The following is a 20,745-nucleotide window of genomic DNA, read 5'->3' as shown; positions in this document are numbered from 1 at the left end:
TTAATAATCAAAGAAAAAAAAAACTTAAAACACAAAGCTAAATCACACCAACCCAAAGTAGAGTTCTAAAGAACACAAAAATTTATCAAACAAAAGTAAATATGCAAGAAAAATAAAAAATAAAAATCCACTCAAAAAATTAAGAGAGAGAGAGATATTTATTTTGTGATAGAAAACTATGCATAGAATGAAAGATAGAATGACAAATTTATAGTAAGAGGGTGTGAATAACAAGTGACAAAATAAATAAAGATGAAGGGAAATAAAAAGAGTGATATTAAGGTAGAGGGTAGTGAGGAGATGAGAGGGGAATGGAGGGAGAATTGTCGGAGAAAGTATAAATATCTAAAAATTTGATTTAATGTAAAACCAAATATAGGAAAATTGGAAATAAAAAGAATAATGATGTGGATGCTGATATGGCTCAACTGGAGCTATCATGCCCCAAACCCAACTATAAATATAGGCACGTGACAATGGCCGCACGCTTATAAAGTAAGCGCCTTACAAGTGTGCAAGGCCTTTAGCAACTAAAATTTAATCTCAAAATTACATCAAATAAATCCAAAATACCTCAACAATTTATTTATGAATAGATCTCCAATAATTCGAAAGGAACAAAATCCAAACCTCATTTACACAATGCCAATTCGCCAATAGATATAAGATTATTACAAGACCATCTAATCCCAAAATCACTAAGATTCTTACCCTGCTCACAACACAACAACAAAACTCCCAAAACTTGTTATTCTTCGCCATCTAAAACTAAAGGAGAAAAGGGGGTGAGTTGACAACTCAATAAATAACCAAAGTCCTAATAAGTTCTATCAAGCAAATAGATCTGTAAAATAATAAGCTGTATATAGATCAAATATTTTAATCTTACAAATATATCATAGATGGATTAGAAAATAATCAGTTTTCCATATATCAAAAGTTGTAATTTACAATAGGTTCCAAAAACACATAAGTAGTTTCAAGGGTGCAAAATAGTTCAAATACTCAGACAAAGTTCACATTCTTAACAATCTTTTATGACTATGGCCACGCTATATCCCCATGATTAGGTATCAGATTTAGATGAAACTAGTTATGTGCTAATGTATATCCCCTATTAGCTAGGTCTAAAAACATGATAGGCTCGTGATGCCTCAGATAGAACTAATTTTGTTACCAATGAATAACCCCTATTGACTGGATATCAAAGTCAAAATATAAACAGATTGTCCAAAATCATATATATCAAATCATAATTCAAACAAAAATATATCTCAGTCAAATACATATATAAAATCATATATTCAATTATCAAATATATTTATGACAATTCTTTATTCTTTACTTTAAATCAATGTAGCTAAAAAAATTGAAATAAAATTGTAACATTTATGAACCAATATTCAGTAGCTAAATTACAGTGATATAAGCAAAAATAAAACCAATTATGAGAAATGTTACTTATCTCCAAAAGCCATACAAAACGGACACCAAAATTAGGAGTTCAACCTATTACAATCTAATACACAAATTAATTCATAGACTTAGAAAAAACTACTTAATCCAATTTAAGCCTATTTACCTAAACTTAATTTATTCCTCTCTAGAAACCTCAATTCAAGGAATACTCGAAATATATTCAATAGAGTAACTAATTTCACTAAGTAACCTAGAGTCCAACTAGTCTAGACCCTCTTCCCTTCACTGTAGTAATTTTTTATCCAATTTAGCCCAAACTCTTCTATTATCAAGTAATTCACTTGAACCATTCCCAATACTATACATGCTTGAACTCGTAGGCTTCTCAATCCAACAAATTGATCTAAAAATAACACAATATATCAAACCCCATAAAAATTAACATGTCATACTCCAAATTTATCCCCTCAAATGCATAAATAAAATTCGGTGTGTATATTAGTTAAGAAAGGCTTAGAATGGAAAAAGGCTTGGGTGATTACCTGGACTTAGGCAAACCAAGACTTTAGATGCTACCTTTCTCAATTCTAGCAGATTTTGATGGATCAAGTTGTTAGACCAAAAAGTAATTAGAGGTACTGGCTAAATACGAACAGCCCAAGGGGAGAGAGAGAGAGCAATGTCAAAACTTAAATGAGGGGGAGGGAGTTGTAACAGCTCCTCTTAGAAATCTTTAGGCATAAAAAGCAAAATCCTTAAGGTGGCTAGGGTTTACATGCTACAACTAGGATATAAATATTGCTAACCCCAATATCAGAATTATTAAGTTACCCTTAAAATAAATATATAATAATGATAATAATAAAACTCCTTTTTATTTATTTATCTTTTTGGAACGATTACAAGAGCCTAACAATAATAAATGCTATGCTTCAGTTTTTAGATATATATATATATATATATTCTTCTTTTTTCCTCTTCTTTTTCTTTTTCTTTTGAATATATTCCGTCCATCTTCCAAATGGTTTCCACATGTCAAAATTATTGTCCTCTAATATGTGGCAACCAAATTAAGTTCTATGATATGAGAAGCAGATTTAAAACGTTAGATGATCCTTTTATTCATTCTTTTGGTCCTTAACCATGAATTATCCCCTACTTGCTAAGTTCATCGTTTATGGAATTCCCTTGATGGGTTTGCACGCAATTCTCATTGTTCTCATAGCCAATTTTCTTTTGAAGTGCACTATTACAGAAGTTTTATATGTTTTGAAACACTGCATATTTGATATTTCAGAAATAAATTTTATTTATTTCCCTGGCAATCTAGGACAACGTTAGTCTTAAACTCCAAATGTGCCATGGAAGAACACCTGTGATTCAAGGAATAAAATTGAAGAAGTGACGTATATTTATAGCACAAGAAGTAACATGTACATATAAATTGTAAGTTTTAAGAATCCAGTAGGTACAAGCCAAATTCGGCTGCAGCAGTTGAATCAACAATAAGTGGAAAGAATAGTATGTAATATACAAACATCATGAACTAAGACTAAGAATAGTATCATCATTGGTTCTTTTCCATCACATTGATGGTGTAGTCCAACAATATATACCATTGGTTCAAATTTCAAAGAGGCACCAAGTAAGGCTTTATCATATTTAAGAGGGGTTTCTACGTCTCCACAACAAAATTCATGTCCAAGCTTGCATTTGTTAACTTGCCCTGATTTTGATGGGACCTATTCTGTTTGTCTCATGAGTTGTGGAATGAATGTTGTTCTTGTCGCTCTTGAAGGAACCTTTTACTCCTTTACTTTTGGATGGAGCTTTCTTGGATGTTGAGGGAGAAAAACCACTGGCTGCAGTTCTTTCAGCAATTCTTTTTTGGCGTTGAATCAACTGTTCTTCCATCTTCTTCCGAATTTCTTCTTCCTGTATACAAGCACTTATCATTTATGAGTACAAAAAAAATGATGGAAGGTAAACAAAGAAAAATTCAGGAAATAAAGAAGCATTTTTCACTACCTTCTCCAATTTGCTCTTTTGAACAATCAGCCTGCTCACAGAAAATGGTTTCTTGCTCTTGGGCACGATCTCAGATTTACTCATCCCAAGAGATCCAAACAAAGCTTTTGACCTTGCTTCTTTACCAGGATTTTTACTTTCAGTTGTTTCCTTGCTATTGGAATTGGAGCTTTTACAATTTGGATGAAGGGCCTTATCCAAATGATCACTTGCTTCAACAACAGAACCTCTTCTATTAGCTTCTGTAAATGAGATGTTTATTCCATAGTCCATAGTCCAAGAACCCTCAGCAGACTCCAATCTAGAATCTCGTTCAAGCACTACACAAAGATCATCTGGCTCATTGGTATTAGACATTTCATGCTTAACATGTGAAATATCTGAAATGCCATTTTCCGAGAAGGCAGACAAAGTTATATCAGTCTCCATGCTTATGTCTGTTTTCCACTGAGAATCATAATGATCAACTGCTGGTCGAGTCTGTATCATGAATGAATCATCAATAGGTTTCCCTATTATACTTTTCTTAGTGTGAGAGAAATCACCCTCCAATGATAAAATGCTAACACCATCAAGGAATGTTTTCTTGATGCTTAAATCATGGTTTTCTGACATTCCAGAGTGATTGACAGTGAACAAATCTTCCATTCTCCCAATTTTAATTATAGCCGATTCAGCGGAACAAGTAGATAAAGTATTCCCAAAATAAGTTCTTGGTTCTTCAATTCTCTGTGAAAACAGTAGTTCCTCATTTGCACAATCCCTCCTATTCATAAAAGGATGGGAATTCTCTCCATTTTCAAAGTCTTCCAACTCGGCTCTAGCATCATTTCCACCCATCCTCTCAGTTACAACAAAGGAATCGGCTGCAGCCATCAGTTTCTTTGGAGCTTTCTCAAACTCCATTCCCTCAGCAGGTCTGGCTGTGAATGAAGTTTCACCTTCAGAGCTTCTGAGTCTAAAATGTTCATCCTGAACATTTATGGGCTGAAGCTTCCCTACTTCTCTAATGTTCAGCTCATTATCTTTGTTGGTAGAATTATTTGTCTGGTTCAAATTGTAGCCACCCTTATCTAAACCTATTTTCTTGTAATCACATGAGTTAGGCTCATGAAACTTCTCTAGTGATCTAACTCCATTCTCTCCATTAATTAACTCCTCATCTGGAGTAGATTCATCAGAGACACTGCCCTTCTTCCCATCTCTCCCCTTAGGACTGATATAGTTGATATTAGGAATGACAACTGTTCTGGAGGATTTCTTCCTATGCATTTTTATTTTTGGATGCTCCCTTGAAGAATGTTGTCTGTCTTGCTGTAAGTATAAATGTGAATAACTCCCAGAATCAGAGTCACTGGATTCTGTACCTCTGTCTTCTGAATATTCAGGTTCGTTTTTATTGGGCTTCCTCCCTGCTGAAGTTGTCTTATTATTCCTGTAATTGGGTTGTCGAACTAGACCATTACTAGATTTATCCATATTAGGAGGCCATTGCATATTCTTTGGATAGTAAGGAGGAACAGACTGCATAAGAGGGAAAGGATGTCTTTGATACGGAGGTATTTGTTGGATAGGGATTTGAAAGTTGTACATATACTGAGGAATCTGGTTTTGCCATGGCATAGGCAATTGAACTTTTGCCGTAGTTGATGGTGTCTGATCTGACGCATTATTATCTGCACGTGATGTAACCTTGACATCAAATAACAGCCCTTTATCTGTAGGAACAGATGTCACTAGATAATTCCTATTTTATTATATGCATGCCATTGCAAAACATGATTACGGAAGTTCATAGTAGCTCTAAAATTTACAGAAGCACCATTTTACACTAAACTTTTGTTGTTCAGTTTCACATACTGAGAATAAGAGAGTACATTTACAGAACTTCAAGTTTTAATTGTATAAACAGAGGTGAGTGAAACTGTAAAAAAAAAAAAAGTGAATATTGTTAGACAATGATAACATCAACAACGTATTATGAACCATGAAGTAGTTCAAATACTTCAGTGTAAAATAAGTTAAATGTAATTGTTGTCTTTGACTCCTTGTTTCTTTTCCTATGACACTTATTATTGCACTTTTTGTGCATCATAACACAAAATTGATGGATCTATTAGATTTGCTTTGTTTTATTTGAAACTAGATTTGCTTTATTTTGCTTTGAGGAAACGTCTTACTCAAGATACTGGAAAAACATTGGTGTCTAAATATTGAATGTAGAACTATCTTTAGTTTATCTTCGGATTCTAAATTGTGGTTTATCTTTGGTGTATCCAGAAAGCATAAATATTGAATGTGGATCTATCATTCGAAACAGGAAAAAAAATTTCAATAGCAGGGCTGAAAGGCAATATAAGAAGAATTAGTAGTACCTCTTTTGCTGTCTAAACATGCATGACTTGTAGACAAGTGAGATTTTGGTGTATCCATAGACCCATTTGCCAAAAGATTACAGGTAGAGGCATCATCTTTAGATGAATCTGAGGTGGTTCTCTGATAATGGGTACTTATTTCATTTGTAAGTACAATTGCGGATGTTCCCATAAATGAAAGTTCTGATGGGGAGCATGCCTTCACGGCTGCTAATTCCTCCATCCAAAGACCATCTGCATGCTTTTTCTTGCATAATTCTTTGAAATTAACGCATGCTTCCCTGAATATAGTACACACTTGAATTTTAGGACTCAAGCAGGCCTAAAATACTTAACTGGATTCTATTCCTTAATGAGATGAGGAGAGAATATATAAATGCAATCTGCCAAAGGTAGTTCGGTATGAGTTTAAGTGACCTGATACATCTTAACTCATCTTGAAGCATTTAGGTACCTCTTTCTTAACTGAAAAAGGAAATCTTGTCTTCTAAAATTACTTCATAGGACATAATATTGCATAAAAATTAGCCAGCCAAATAGTGTCACTGGCAGGAATACATTATGGCCACAACCAATGAAGAAGGTAAAAACCATTGATAATGGCTGCCAAATGCAAAGAATCTTGATACAATTCTTTAAAATGAGTACATATGGAAGAAAAATAATTTCATCATAGATGAAATGACTTAGAAAGCATTTGTATTTCAGGTATATATATATAAATTTTTTTCTGTTCAATACACCCAAAAAAAAAAATATATATATATATATATATATGAAACTGGAATAATTCATAAAAGAGTGAGAGAATTCTTAAAGCTCTGATAAAAAAAATTTAAAAAAAAAAATTACAATCTTTGATGATTCCGATTCAAATTATGTTTGTTAACTTCATAGTATCTGTGTTTTAGTATTGACAGCTTTTATTTTACATCTCAAAAGATTTAGCCTCCAACAACTTATATAGACTGTACTAGTTTATACCTTAAACGCAAAGCTCCAAAGACATCTGCAAAGGAAATGAGGTCATCTACATTGTCCATTTCAAATCCAGCAACAATACCACGTGCATAAGCCATTGCCTGTTCTTTCCGGAGCAACTTTTTCCGGGTATCCAAAAGACGTTGGAGGTGAACCCTTGTCATTACAACAACTGAATATATCAATGACAAAATACTTGATGCACTATAATGAAGAAAAGCAATTGACATTTCACCAAGAGAAGGGAATTAAAATATAGGATGAGTTACTTGGAGTTTTCTTCTTTTGCACCATCATCCATGCCTCCTAGTTCACATTTTATCTAGATGGAAACACCAACAATTCTTTTAAACTAATTATATTCTGTGAAAAAATAACATCATTGTTCCACAGTTATCTTGAAAAATGACATACCTTAGATGAATCAGCTGACTTCTTTGTGCTACCATTAGCAGCTGAAAAACTTCCTAAAACACTGAAGTTAATCAGAAGACAGAATTATGACATTTGAGAAAGTAATGTCATTTTTTTTTACAAAAGTTTGTTTTCCAAGATGAACTAGTTCAGTGTGACTCAGGAAAAGCAAATCACCTCTTAGAGGAGTCTTTTGTTATTTTATCCCATTTTGGAGGAAAAACTATCGATTTTAATTGAAATGAAGTGTTTATGAAGTTAAGCTGAGTTGACATGGGCAAGATCACATGATTTATGGAACTTCCTGAAATGTCAAAGAGAAAATCTAAGAAAGTGCTTCACACATGATCCAATATTCAGGGCATATATATTGACAAAAATCAAACTTCAGGAGAAAAAGTTATTTTTAATATTAAATATACTATTTCAACGGGTGAAAATCATTATATGAAATCTCAGAAAGGAGTTTGCATTACTTATGCTTGAACGTGTTCCTCAAAAGATTAATTATGAGGTCTCAACTCAAGTAATGCAAATTCAACAGAAATGGAAAGGTTTCCTATTAGTATTTAAGTCTAGAGCACACCTTCCACTGATTGCCTAGATGCATGGATGATGTTGGATTCATTAACTTGAACTGAACTCTCAATCTGCAAGATCTCTTTTTCTATGCTGACAAACCTCTCAAGAACTGCTGGCGTGCTAACAAAGCGCACAAATCTGGCCAAAGCATATAAAAATAATTGATGTACATCATAGATCCAAGTCTCAATTTCCGAATAAGTATATGTAACAAAGATTCAATATCTATGAAGTTTTTTGTCTCAAAAAGCCCTCATTCTATTATACATATAACTTAGCCAAATTAAATACCATAAGAACCAAAATCCAAGAAATTTTTGGGACTGGATTAAATATAATTAACCTACGTTCAACAATTCCACAGAAAGAAAATTCAACATTTGGGAATTATTAGGCATAAAAATAACTTGGAATTCCAAAGATACTTGGAAAAATATCTGCAATGATGCAGGGATTTCCAAGAATCAATTTGCTAAGAGAGGTGAGTCACTATTCTACACTCAGTAGCAATAATTTGGCACCTGTGGACAGAATTACCCAATCATTCTCAATTTAAAAGATGATCCTGAATTAATTGGGTTCCAAAAATAAGGGGTGGGGAAGGGTTTATACATATTTGCCTCAAAAGTTAAAATTAGGATATTATTCACGTTAATCAGATAAGTTTAAATCATGCAATATAAGGAATTATCGCACATAACCTTCAATTGATTAAACTCAAAATTGAGAGAATCAATCATGTCATAATGTGTACAAGATATAATAAGAAAGAGTAAAAAATAGTTACCTCTGAAAAGTAGCTTTGGTGAACCAGGGTGCACCATGGTTGGGCGGACGAAGCTTAATTGAATACCCACCTTTGAAAATCTCATCTTTTGCAGATTTGAGGTGAGAAATGAAAGGTTCAAATAACCCAGAAGCTAGTTTCTCAGAAATGCCACCAGAAAATACCACCAGATCACATCTTTGCCAATACAATATTATTATTCACACATACAAAAAGAACATAGTACTTTTGTTATTATCAGTTTATCTTAAAAATAAATAATGAAACAAAAGAATTGTAAAGATAGTGAGTTGTACCTGGTTCTAGTTGGAGTGAGTTGGAAGAGAGCATAATCAAGACGAGCTTTTGAGTCCATAGTAGCAAAGAGAGAGAGAGAACAGAGGTGTATAGTCTCAATATCAGAATGTGTCTAAAAAAAAGGTTGTTGGAAATGTAAAATGTACGTAGTTGAACTGAACATCTATCTATGAGTGAAATATGATTTTTTTGAACGTGTGATGAACTGTATCTGTATCTGTATTATGATTTATGAGTAAGAGAGAGAGAGAGACAGAAAGCCAGCCAGCGGGAAGTGATGAAGCACTGCACATGCATGCTGCTTGGCCATTTCTTGACTTTTTGGCCCACAACCAAACCTGACAGCTGGATCTTTACAAACAACAAATATATATGTTATGCTTATCACTATACTTCTAAACCTGCTGGATCAATTTCATAACATTTTTCCCAATTAACAACTTATTATTGTGCACTACACAATAACAATAGAAGACTAAAACTAACGTTGGGGGTAATCACAATTCTTTTTTCCAATAAATTATGATATATGTGATCTCTATAAACTGTAATATTGTTGCTTATGTACCAATTCTTGAAAAGGACTGCACAATCTTTAAAAAAGAACTATTTTATCATAGCACAAAATTTCCGAATATCCGATTGTCAAATATTAGCATTGATACACGATATTGAATATGCTAGTATGTATACAGAAGCGGAAATATAAAGTATAGAACACAATAAAACACGAAGGTTACGTGGTTTAGCCTAACAGCTTAAGTCCACAGAGGAAATCCTAAAGGATTACATCAAAATATATTAGAGTGTAGTACAAATCCTATATTACAATGAAACATAATATGTGTTTGTATATATAGTAAGCTAAACCCTAGACTAGAAGGATTGAGTTTAGGCCTATTACATGAGGCTAACATATCTCTAACATAGATAATTTCGTAAATCACACAACTACTAATTAAGTGGTGTGATTCAAAATACATCACGTAACTACTAAATAGGTCACATGGTTGGAAATACATGTAGATAATCTTTTTAATTACTATTGTACATGTGAGGGATTTCACAATTCGCTCCAATACCAATGGGCTTGGTCTGTGATTGAATGCTATAAAAGATTTGTGCCCCCTCATTCTTCACCAATTGGTCATTGGATGGATCGTAAGGCACACGATCCGACAAGTGGTATTAGAGCCCAGTCATAGATTCAAGTCATTAGAGCCACATTGTGAGGGAGGGATAGTGAGGGATTTCACAATTCACTCCAATACCAATGGGCTTGGTCTGCGATCGAATACTATAAAAGATTTGTGCCCCCTTATCCTTCACCAATTGGTCGTTGGATGGATCGGTAAGGCACACGACCCAATAGTATGGATAGAGAATAGTAGGTCGACCCCTAAATTGCTAGGGCCATCCATTGGAATAGTCTCAGCCCAGTTCAATCCATATAGCTGATTTGTGTGGAGTTAGCCAAGCATATAAGGAAGTACCCAAGACATGCCGAGAATAAGAAATAATGCATTGGGGGAATCCACCCACCAAGCAATAACCAATGTCAAGTATGAGTTATTAGAGGGTTAGTCAATAGCAGGAGTCTGACTAGTGATATGATACGGAGGGACCCGCTGACATGTGAAATATCCTCTTATTATGACAACCCCACTGAGAGAAGGATGTAAATAAGGGAGGAGAGGAAGGAAGCAAGGGTTGGAAAAATTGGGGAGAAAGACTAGAGAGAAGTGAGGAGAGTTATATTTCGGGGAGAAGGAAATTCTATACGGATTTCAGACAGTGATCTCAGCTTCCTGGTAGCCTTCATGGATGAGCTAAGATTATGGTAGTTTAAATCCAAACTAAAGCTAGGATTCCATCGGTTACACAACCAAACACTCTTTTGGACCTCCCATTGTGGGATAAGCCTAACCTTGAGTATAAATAAATTAGGGTCCCATGCCTAACAGCCCAAGGTGAATGGGAATGGATCACCACAATTGCCGTCGTCTATGGGGAAATCCTACTACGCTAAAGGTCTAGAGGTGTTGGAGGCAGCAACCGGATAGAAGGGCAACATGTAGGTGAAGGGTCGGTGGCATCAAGTGGTAACCAATCTAAGGGCTTATCTCAAGCCCTTAAGTTGGTGGAGCAAAAGTGTAGGAGGGAGCATCATGGCCATGATGGACAAGAGACTAAGGATGACTTGCATGCAGCGTTATCCCGAGGAGAAAGGATGGTCTTATACATGATGGAAGGTTCGTACCATAGTGACCAGGATCGCGAGTTGGAAAATTTGCAAAGGCAGGTTAGGGAGTTGAAGTTGGAGGTGAGGAGCGGGCGCCAAAGGAGGTCTCCCGAGGGGTTGTCCCATGACCATAACTCAATAAGCGCTCATATAGGGAGATCATCTCACCAAAGTCACTCATAGTTGTCAAGGGACAGGTCAAATGAGTTTAGAGATAGAAATTTGGTATCACCGAGGAGAGAAAGGGATGGGCGCCCAAATGTTGCCATGAACTCCATGGGCCAAGCACTAAGAAGGATAGCCCGATCACCTTTTTTGGAGGAAATAGAATGCACCGAGATGCCAAGACACTTCACTCACCAGCCGTTCACCTGTTACAACGGCAAGACGGACCCAATGGTGCACGTAAGTCATTTCACCCAACTTATGGCTCTTCATTCTTGGAATGATGGGCTTTTATGCAAGGTGTTCCCTTCTAGTCTCGACCCCACGGCGATGAAATGGTTCAACAGTCTAAAGAAGGGATCCATCCACAGCTTTTTCGAGCTCAACCAAGCCTTTAGAGCCAAGTTTGTGACTTGTAGCCGAGAATAGCAGCCTATTGAAGCACTATTATTGATGGCCATAGGGAGTATGGAGACCTTTGGTCCTACTTGAATACGTATTGGAAGCTGTATAATGAGATTGGGGGAGACAACAAACATGTGGTTGCAAGCACTTTCAAATTGGAGCTACCCCTTTATTCCGAACTAATAGACTCCTTAACCATGTAGCCTCCTGAGAACATGCACCAATTGATAAGGCGCATAGAAGAACACAAGAGACCGGAGGACGATAGGCTGCAAAATAAAGGGAAGGCCCCTGCTACATTTCAGTACCAGAAGGAGTCCCGAATTGTGGGCTTTCAACAAAGGCCCAGAAGGAAGGTTGGTGCGCAAAACCCCATTAGCAGAGCAGAAGGGGTGAACATTGCTTTTTAAAGAGACTGTGCATAAAATCCTAGAGAAGATTATGCATGAGCCTTATTTTCGCTGGCCCGATAAAATAAGTGGAGATTCAGCTAAAAGGAACCAAAATTTGTACTGCACTTATCACCAAGAAAATGGGCATACCGCTATGCAATGTAGAATGTTCAATGATTATTTTGGAACAGTTGGTCTAAGAGGGGCATTTAAGGGAGTACATGTTTAGTCAAGGGGGAAGTGCTATAGGACAAGTGTTAGGAAGCTGAGGAGGAACAATGCCACCTCCCCTTGGCATGATCAAAGCCATACATGCCGCATCAATTGGAGTTAGTACTAGCTACCAAAGGGGGATACTTAGCGTAACTCCTCAGTAGGAACTGGAGGTAGTTGACCGTCTCGGGAAAAGGTAGCTTTTCATAACGACGATCATGAGGGAACAACTCAACCGCATGACGACACACTGGTTATAACTCTTAGGATTGGAAGGTTCCTCGTGAAGAGGGTTATAATTGACCAAGGGAGTAGGGCAGAGATCATGTACCCTAATTTGTATAAGGAAATGGATTTAAGGGATGAAAACCTCACCAAGTATGACACCGTATTAGTGGGATTCAATGGGAAGTTGGTTATGCTCGTAGGATAGATCAAGCTCCTTGTAGTGATAAAAGGGAAGGAGGTAATGGTGAATTTTATAGTGGTTCATGCATTCTCACTGTACACAGAAATCTTGGCATGACCATGGATCCATGCGGTGGAGGCCATGCCGTCTATGCTGTACTTGAACGTGAGGTTCTTGACCAAATAAGGAATAGTAATGGTAAGGGCAGACTAGATTGTAGCTCTACAATGCTTGGTGGCCACAATCAATCACGAGATCAAGCAGAAGGAGAAGGTAGAATTAAACCCCTTATAGCAATCATAGAGCCTTGAGCATTCCAATGAGGCTGACAGTGCATAGGAGATGGATGAAGTCCGCATTTTATCTTATGAAGATAGGTACTTTTAGGTAGGTAAGAGCTTTCCAACTGAGGATCAGGTGAAAGTGCTGTTGTCACTGGTCCAAAACTAAGATGTCTTTGCATGGAGCCCATACGAGGTGCCTGACGTAGACCAGAAGTTTATAGTGCATAGGCTAAACGTGGACCCCTTGTATCACCCAAAGAAGGAAAAGCCGAGGAGGTCAGCTAAACCTCACATGGAAGCTGTGAAAGAGGAAGTAGAGAAGTTGAAGCAAGCTAGGGCCATAAGAGAAGTATTCTTCCCACACTGGTTGGCCAACACGATGGTGGTAAAAAAGAAGAATGGGAAGTGGAGGGTCTGCATCGATTTTACAAATCTGAACACAGCATGTCCCAAGGACCCCTTCCCTATCTCCAAGATTGACCAATTGGTGGATGCCATGTACAGCTATCCAAGGATGAGTTTTCTAGACGCCTTCCAAAGATATCACCAAATCGCCCTAGCTCCCAAAGACTAGGAGAAGACGTCCTTCATCTCTCTATATGGTAATTACCACTACATGGTTATGCCTTTTGGTATGAAGAATGCCAGGGCAACTAACTAGTGAATGGTTACACAGATGTTTAGGTCTTAGATCGATAAAATAGTGGAAGTGTATATTGACTACATGGTAGTCAAGAGTAAGAAGTCGGAAGAGCACGTGTTAGATTTGAATGAGGTATTTGAGATATTGAGGCACCACAAATTGCGCCTCAATGTTTCTAAGTGTGTGTTTAGGGTAAGATCTGGGAAGTTCCTTGGTTACATGATAACATGTCGAGGAATCGAGGTCAACCCCGACTAGATCAGCACAGTCCAACAACTCAATCTGCCGAGGAACTTGAAGGAAGTACAAAAGCTCACAGGAATGATAGCAGCCCTAAATTGGTTTGTATTCCAGCCCTTAGCCTTTCTCACTATAGGGGCTAGATATCATAGGCCCTTTTTTTTCCAAGGTTATGGGGAAGAGGAGATTTGTAATAGTGGCGATTAGGGCTGTCCACGGGTCGGTCCGAGTCGGGTTTGTGCCCAACCCGGAACCAACCCGTTGGAATTGGGTGAGAAAAAAATGCATCCGCCGCCAACCCGCCAGAGTAATTGGGTCGGACGGTTCAAACCATCAACAGGTGGTGGGCGGGTCGGTTGAAGCCATAGATCTGACAAGACAGCGGGAAAACGGTGAAAAAACATAGATCCGGCGAATAAACGCAGATTCCGGCGATAGTTTTCCAAATTCCGGCGAGATTTCCCTTAAATCTGACAAAAATCTCACCGGATTTAATGAGATTTCTCCAGATCCGATCAAAATCTCACTGGATCTAAGGAAAATATCGCCGGAATCTGGGTTTCTTCGCCGGATTCTGGAAAATTATCGCCGAATTCTGGAAATTTTGGCCAGGATCTAGAAATTTTTGCCGGAATCTGGAAATCTTTCGGTCGATTCGGGTTTTTCGAGTTTTTGAGGAGGAAAACCAAAACCGACCCGTCGGAATCAGTTTCTGGTGGTGAAGACCCGCCACCGACCCGCCGGAGCAGTCGGGTCGGGTCTGGCCGGTTCTTCGGGTGGGTCAGGTTACCGAATCAATCTAGACAGCCCTAGTGGCGATTGACTACTTTTCTAGGTGGGTAGAGGCTGAGGCCTTAGTGAATATCCGTGATGTCGACATGAAGAAATTTGTTTAGAAGAACATTGTGACTCGGTTTGGAGTACTAGAGATGCTGATATCGGATAACGGACTACAGTTTGATAGTAAGGCCTATAGAAAGTACTATGGTACCTCGGGATTAAGAACAGGTATTCTATGCCGGCTTATCCCCAAAGCAACAGTCAAGTCGAGGCCACTAACAAGACTACTTTAAATGGGCTAAAAAAGAGGCTAGAGAGTACTAAGGGGAGATGGGCCAAGGAACTCCCCAACATGCTATGGGCCTACCAAACTTCTCCTAGAAGATCCACAAGCAAAACTCCTTTTTCCATGACTTATGGGATCACTGAGGCAGTGATACCAATAGAGATTGGCTTACCAAGTATGAGAACCACAAGCTTCTATTTGAACAAGAATGAACTGCTTATGGCCGAGCAATTGGACCTTGTAGAAGAAAACAGGGAAATAGTGTTCATCCGATTGGCTAACTACCAACATAAGCTATCTAGAGGGTATGATAGAAATGTAAAGCCATGAGAGTTCATTGCTAGAGATCTAGTCTTGCGAAAAGAGTACTTAGGAGCATGAAGGAGTTGAGTATAGGAAAACTAGCCTCAATTTGGGAAGGCCCATACCACGTAACCGACATGGCTAGGATTAGGGCCTATTACTTGGAAAATCTGGAAGAAAGGCCAATTCCTCGGTTGTGGAATGTAAGAAACCTTAAGATGTATTTATCCATCTATGTAAATTTCTTAAAGTTGGATTATTCATGTTTTACCTTGTATGAGCGTACTATTAGTAGATCGGGAGATGTGAGATGAGTTCAGTATAAGAAGAAAAATGATAAAAGATCACAAGGACAAAAACCTAGCCTCGGCCTAACCCCAGCCATTGACTAGATGGAAACCTAGCTTAGGACAAAAGTATGACCTTGGCCTGATTTCAAACACCAATTGGAAGAAAATATAAGTAAACAAAGGGGGGGAGGGGCGAGGGAAGCGCCGTGTAAGCATTCAAGGGCCGAGTGCTGTGCTAACATCCTTCATTTCATTTTTTATCAACAATTGACATGCTTTCAGGTTAAAAAGCAAGTAAATGATTCTATGTATCAAACAGAAATTCAACCATACGAAATCAAAGGACATGTAAATAAATCAAAAGGAAAATTATTCAATTAAATAATTCCAAGAAGTACAAGAGAAGTAATAATAATGATAAAAATGAAAAATATAATCAGCCCCACTTAAGCATTGGGGCTCTGCTTGGTTATAGGGAGAGCAGGATTAGGGGTGTTTTCTGTGACTACTAACCCAACTAGAGCCATGGGGGGTTGAATGGTTCCTAAAGGGTTCGGATTGTCCACACCAATAAAATCTACGGTGGAAGTATGAGACTCAATCTTCTCCAAAAGTTCATGAAAACTGGGATTGTCTTCTTCTACCCTAACTTGCCCTCTTTGAGGGACCTCTTCAATTGGTGGGTCCTCAGGTAAGGGAACCTGGGGCAGGTCCCTGAACGAGGAGGTCAGAGGGAGGTTTATAGCATCAAGAGCAGCCACCCATCCCTCCAAGTACCCCGCCCGCTGAGCCTCCCTTATAACCTTGTTGGTGGAGCACTTGGTGTCATTAAAGTCGAGGTCATAGTTGTCCTGCTTTGCCTGTTGCAAACCCTCCTTCACGGTCGTGAGCTCTATGTCTCTAGCCGTGATAACACTCAAGGCCTGAGTGAGTTTGGTATCAGACTTCTCCACCTTCACTTGCAAAACCTCCACCTTTTAATCAATGGAAGCCTGTGCCCTCTTAGCAGTGGCTAGCTTTTTCTTGGCCTAGGCCACCCCCCAGTTCTTCTCTTAGATGTTAGACTCCAAGACTTGCCATAAGGCCTTCTTTGTTAGCCTTTTTTAGCCAATCTTCAAGTAGATGCACCCCCTGCGTGGCCTACAATCTAAGAAAAGACATGTTAATGCCAGGGTTATAAACATAAATATATACTGAGTTATTGGGAACTAGCTGAAGAAAACCCTTATTGATATGGAGTTCCACTTAAGTGTGAGGGTGATGTCCTCATCTACAACATCCTCCTAGAAATGCATGTCCTCGGGCATCGGTAAGGCCTTCCCAAGGCTATCAAGCACACACCCATCTTTGCCTTTCCTCCACATCCGAACAAATGATGTGGTAAGAAGGGGCCCTTCACCCAATGTGAAGGAATGGTGGTAACCTAAGGGTGGAAGAGTAGAGGATGAGGCCCCTTCTACCCCAACGGTTGGTGAGGGCCGACCAGCCCCTTAGTAGGTACTCTCGGCTAGAAGGTTGGTGGGTCAGCCGCAACACTTGTGGTGGAAGGATCACGCCCTGCAAGTGGAGTATTGGTCTGACCCTTCTAGCTGTTAGCAACCCTTGGCCTTTTTTGTCCACGGGTAGGGGCCACCGCTATGGGCCGAGGAGGAAGTGTTTTTCTCGTGAGAACTTAGGCTCCAAGGAAGTAGTCTGACAGTTGGATGTCTTTCCCCTATGTTAGGACATATGTGTTTCACTTGTTAGGAACATATGTCAGTACTTTATGTAATTGGCTTATCCTTTGACAAAATGCACTTTACTTGTATTTGGGTAGATTTAGGATGTGTTTAAATACTTCAAGAAACCATGTTTCAAGATCAAGTGTTAAAGCCTTCAAATATGTCCAAGAAAACAAGTTAATAGTGCAAATTCATTAAAGCTCGATAGTTGGCTCGACAGCTGCATCTATCGAGCTTAAGAAAGCTGTTCAAAGACTGGTGTGCTCGACACCTGCTAGACACCTACTAGACAACTGCTCGACACCTCCTATCTGTCGAGGTTTAAGAATTTCAGAATTCAAATCTAATTTTCTTGAGATCCGTGAATATGTCTTTAGGCTTTCTTTTCTCCTAACCCTAGACATATAAAAGGATTATTTTAAGGGCTATCAAACAATTCACAAGTTGCACAAACATTGAGCAAATTCTGTTCAAGCAAATTATGACCGGAGATGAAGTTCTTGCCCAAGTTCATCTCTTTCTCTTGAAGAAGTTGCTGTGTATGTGCACCGTAGGGTTTTATGACCAAGCATCTTCTTGATCTTCATCGTGTGGATGAACTGAAGAACTTTGCAATCAACAACCTTCTTAGTTAGTGATTGAATTCACGTACTGGGATCCGCGCAATTGGTTAGTCACGTACTTGGGAGTCGTGCATCAGAAAGGGGAACTATCACTACAGAATAAGTCCAATTGGGTATTGGGGTAAGGGTTCAACTATAGGTTGGTAAGGTACTCGGGATTCCTTTACTTGTAACCGCTTGTTGTGATAATAGTGGAGTTTCAGGAGTGGTGACCTGAAAATCACCCGGTGGGGTTTTTGCCGTTAGGTTTTCCCCATTCGTAAACAAATCACCGTATTATTTATTTTCCATTGCATAATTAGTCTATTGGTGATTTGTTTGTGCTACCACGCGTTTGCATGATAAATTGATTAATTAATAACTTGACTAATTAATTAATTAATTTTTATCACAAGGGGTCATTCAGTTTGTGGCCTATCACCCTAGACCATTGCCTCGGTGACTTAGACCTCCTCAAGCTTGTTAACAGGAGTATGTCAAGATTCTACTCAGAAAACTAGGTCCTCTAAACCATCATTGAATGGCTTCAGGGATTTATCCCTGTTAGTATTGTTTAGACCCCTGTACACTTAGATTGTTTAACCTAATTAATTAACCAAGTTAATACTTTGGTTTAATATGAGATCTAGGTTAAACACATACAATTATATTAAAGCCTGCTGGTTCTTTTCTAGCATTAGAACATTGATCCACAAGAGTGACAGGTCTTTCCCAACTGGTTTCCACAGACAATCAAACTCTCTCATCTAGAGATTTCAAGAAGGCTTTCATCCTTACCTTCCAATAGGCATAGTTATTCCCATCCAAGTGAGGGATCACAAGAGAGTGATTGTATTCCATGCCAGCAGGGGTCAAGGATTAACTCAAGGTAAAACTACCTAATCAAGAGCTAACCCACTCTAATACTACTTGTTTGTATTGTTTAGATCCCTGTACACTTAGATTGTTTAACCTAATTAATTGACCAAGTTGATACTTTGGTTTATTATGAGATCTAGGTTAAACACATACAATCATATTACTTAGTGTGGAAAAGTAAAGAAGGCAACCAATATAATGATCCAGGAAAACCAATGAAACCGTCCAGTTTTAAGGTAAAAACTTGAGGAGGATTTTACCTAACTATCCTCAAGGTAAAAAAATTCACTATGATAAAATGAAAGTTTTACAATAGATTTTCTCCATAAAATCTAAAGTTACCTCTTGTAGTACTTACTCACACAACCACGTGCAGCTCTAACTCTACAAACTCTTTTATCTAAATTTGCTACACTGAAGTCGCCACCAATCATTGGGTTTTTTCTAAGATGTAATTGGTTACCTAACTCTACTTGATTTTATTACCAATCCTAGGCTAAGAGAAAGGGCATTTTTCCTAATCTAATATGGATAGGTAAAAAATCTTGATTCTTGAGTTTGGAAGTCTGGTTACGTGTGGGAAAGTGTTAGGCACCCCACAATGCTTGTTCATAAACATGATGGAAATATAAGTGTATGCACTAGAAAAAATAAAATAACGAATCTACTTCATTTGCAATCTATAACATGTATTATGTAAGTTTCAAAATTCAAGAATTAGATAGTGTACCTTGGTGTGGTGAATTTCAAAACTGAAGATCAGAAGTTCTTGAGAATACTTTCAATCTTTACTTCAATTCCACTTATGCCCAAGAAGTGTGGTCACTCAATCAGTTTGTTCTAGGGAGAATGAGAATAGTGTCTAACCCAATATACAAACCTTTTCATATCATATATAAATTTTGTATGTTTCTCTCCTTAAAACTGATTATCTAATTGGACTAGCCTTTTGGGCCTTTCCAATTAGGCTTTAGTATGTGACTTGAAGTGGGACCAAAATGAAACAAATAAGACACTAGCTCTAATGGGCCTTGGACTTTTCTGTCAACTCTTAACAAGTCTAAAGTTACCATTAATTATATTTAATACCACTATATAAATATAATTGCACTCTAGGCCTTACTAATAAATTGTAACCCCTTCATAAAATATTCGTAGTAATTCAAAGTCATGAATATAAACTGCCACTTTGTGAATTACTACATCTTAATACTTGAGTACCCGGTTTAATCCTTTAAGTTATTCATCATATATTTATGAAATCCAATTTCATAAATATATACTTTAATAACTATTTATTAAAGTAGTTAGGCCTAACATTCTGAATAATAAACCCATTAAACTTATCTCAAGGGAATATTTTGTATCTCCTTTAAGAGACTATGAATTCCATCTTAAGAATAAATGTTCCATCAACACTAAATGTGGCTGCCCAACATACTGAGGTTTTGATCGTCATGATCTTGATATAGCAAAGCAACCTACACTTCATGATCTAGTCCATTATTCTCTCAGAATTAAGAGTTCATGTAAATATAAGTCATGAGATTTATTATTCAATTGACAGTCATTAGGAGAATAATAAATCTCACAGCGGTTCAGTTCAATATGTTTTAACTCTTAAAACATATCAACATATTAACTAGAAGTCAACACTTCCATGATCAAGACAAATCATCTTAGTTAATATGTTATAGTTTTCGCAGATGAAATGCCCAATTTCATCATCGACTACGAACTAAATTCTGAGTTTACAAAGAACTTGTGATTTATATTTTCTGTGACTTTTCACATAAATCACATACTATGCATCTCATGGACTATATGATAATGTGCGAATATTCATGTTACCATTATTTCAGATGATAATAAAACAACTTTATTAATTACAATATCAAGTCATACATCATGTCATACATAATGTCATACATAATATCATACATAGCATCATACAATAGGATTTAAGGGCACTAATCCTAACAAGACAATCATTTGTTTTGGTAAACTC

The 20,745-nt window shown here is 37.6% G+C and overlaps 1 protein-coding gene across 4 annotated transcripts; it reads right to left on the bottom strand.

The window, feature by feature from the left end:
• Window positions 1-2,807: 2,807 nt before the first annotated feature.
• On the bottom strand, window positions 2,808-9,154 carry LOC115992128 (COP1-interacting protein 7). Of its 4 annotated transcripts, XM_031116199.1 has the most exons (10): window positions 8,883-9,154; window positions 8,587-8,763; window positions 7,804-7,937; window positions 7,395-7,521; window positions 7,218-7,278; window positions 7,073-7,125; window positions 6,807-6,959; window positions 5,823-6,103; window positions 3,448-5,123; window positions 2,808-3,354 (listed from the first exon to the last, which is right to left on the bottom strand). In XM_031116199.1, the coding sequence occupies exons 1-10, from the start codon at window positions 8,939-8,941 to the stop codon at window positions 3,136-3,138; spliced, it is 2,940 nt and encodes a 979-aa protein (XP_030972059.1). In that variant the 5' UTR covers window positions 8,942-9,154; the 3' UTR covers window positions 2,808-3,135. The 4 variants fall into 4 exon arrangements, with proteins under 4 accessions (XP_030972059.1, XP_030972060.1, XP_030972061.1 ...); XM_031116200.1 differs by lacking the exon at window positions 7,395-7,521 and having other exon boundaries at window positions 7,218-7,270; window positions 8,883-9,153; XM_031116201.1 differs by lacking the exons at window positions 7,804-7,937; window positions 8,587-8,763; window positions 8,883-9,154 and having other exon boundaries at window positions 6,807-6,975; window positions 7,218-7,270; window positions 7,395-7,413.
• Between the last annotated feature and the right edge of the window lie 11,591 nt (window positions 9,155-20,745).

Source organism: Quercus lobata, chromosome 5 (genome assembly GCF_001633185.2).
Source record: "Quercus lobata isolate SW786 chromosome 5, ValleyOak3.0 Primary Assembly, whole genome shotgun sequence".
NCBI classification, from domain to species: Eukaryota; Viridiplantae; Streptophyta; class Magnoliopsida; order Fagales; family Fagaceae; genus Quercus; species Quercus lobata.
The sequence above is the reverse complement of the archived record's forward strand: the minus strand, read 5'-3'. Positions and strand labels throughout refer to the sequence as shown.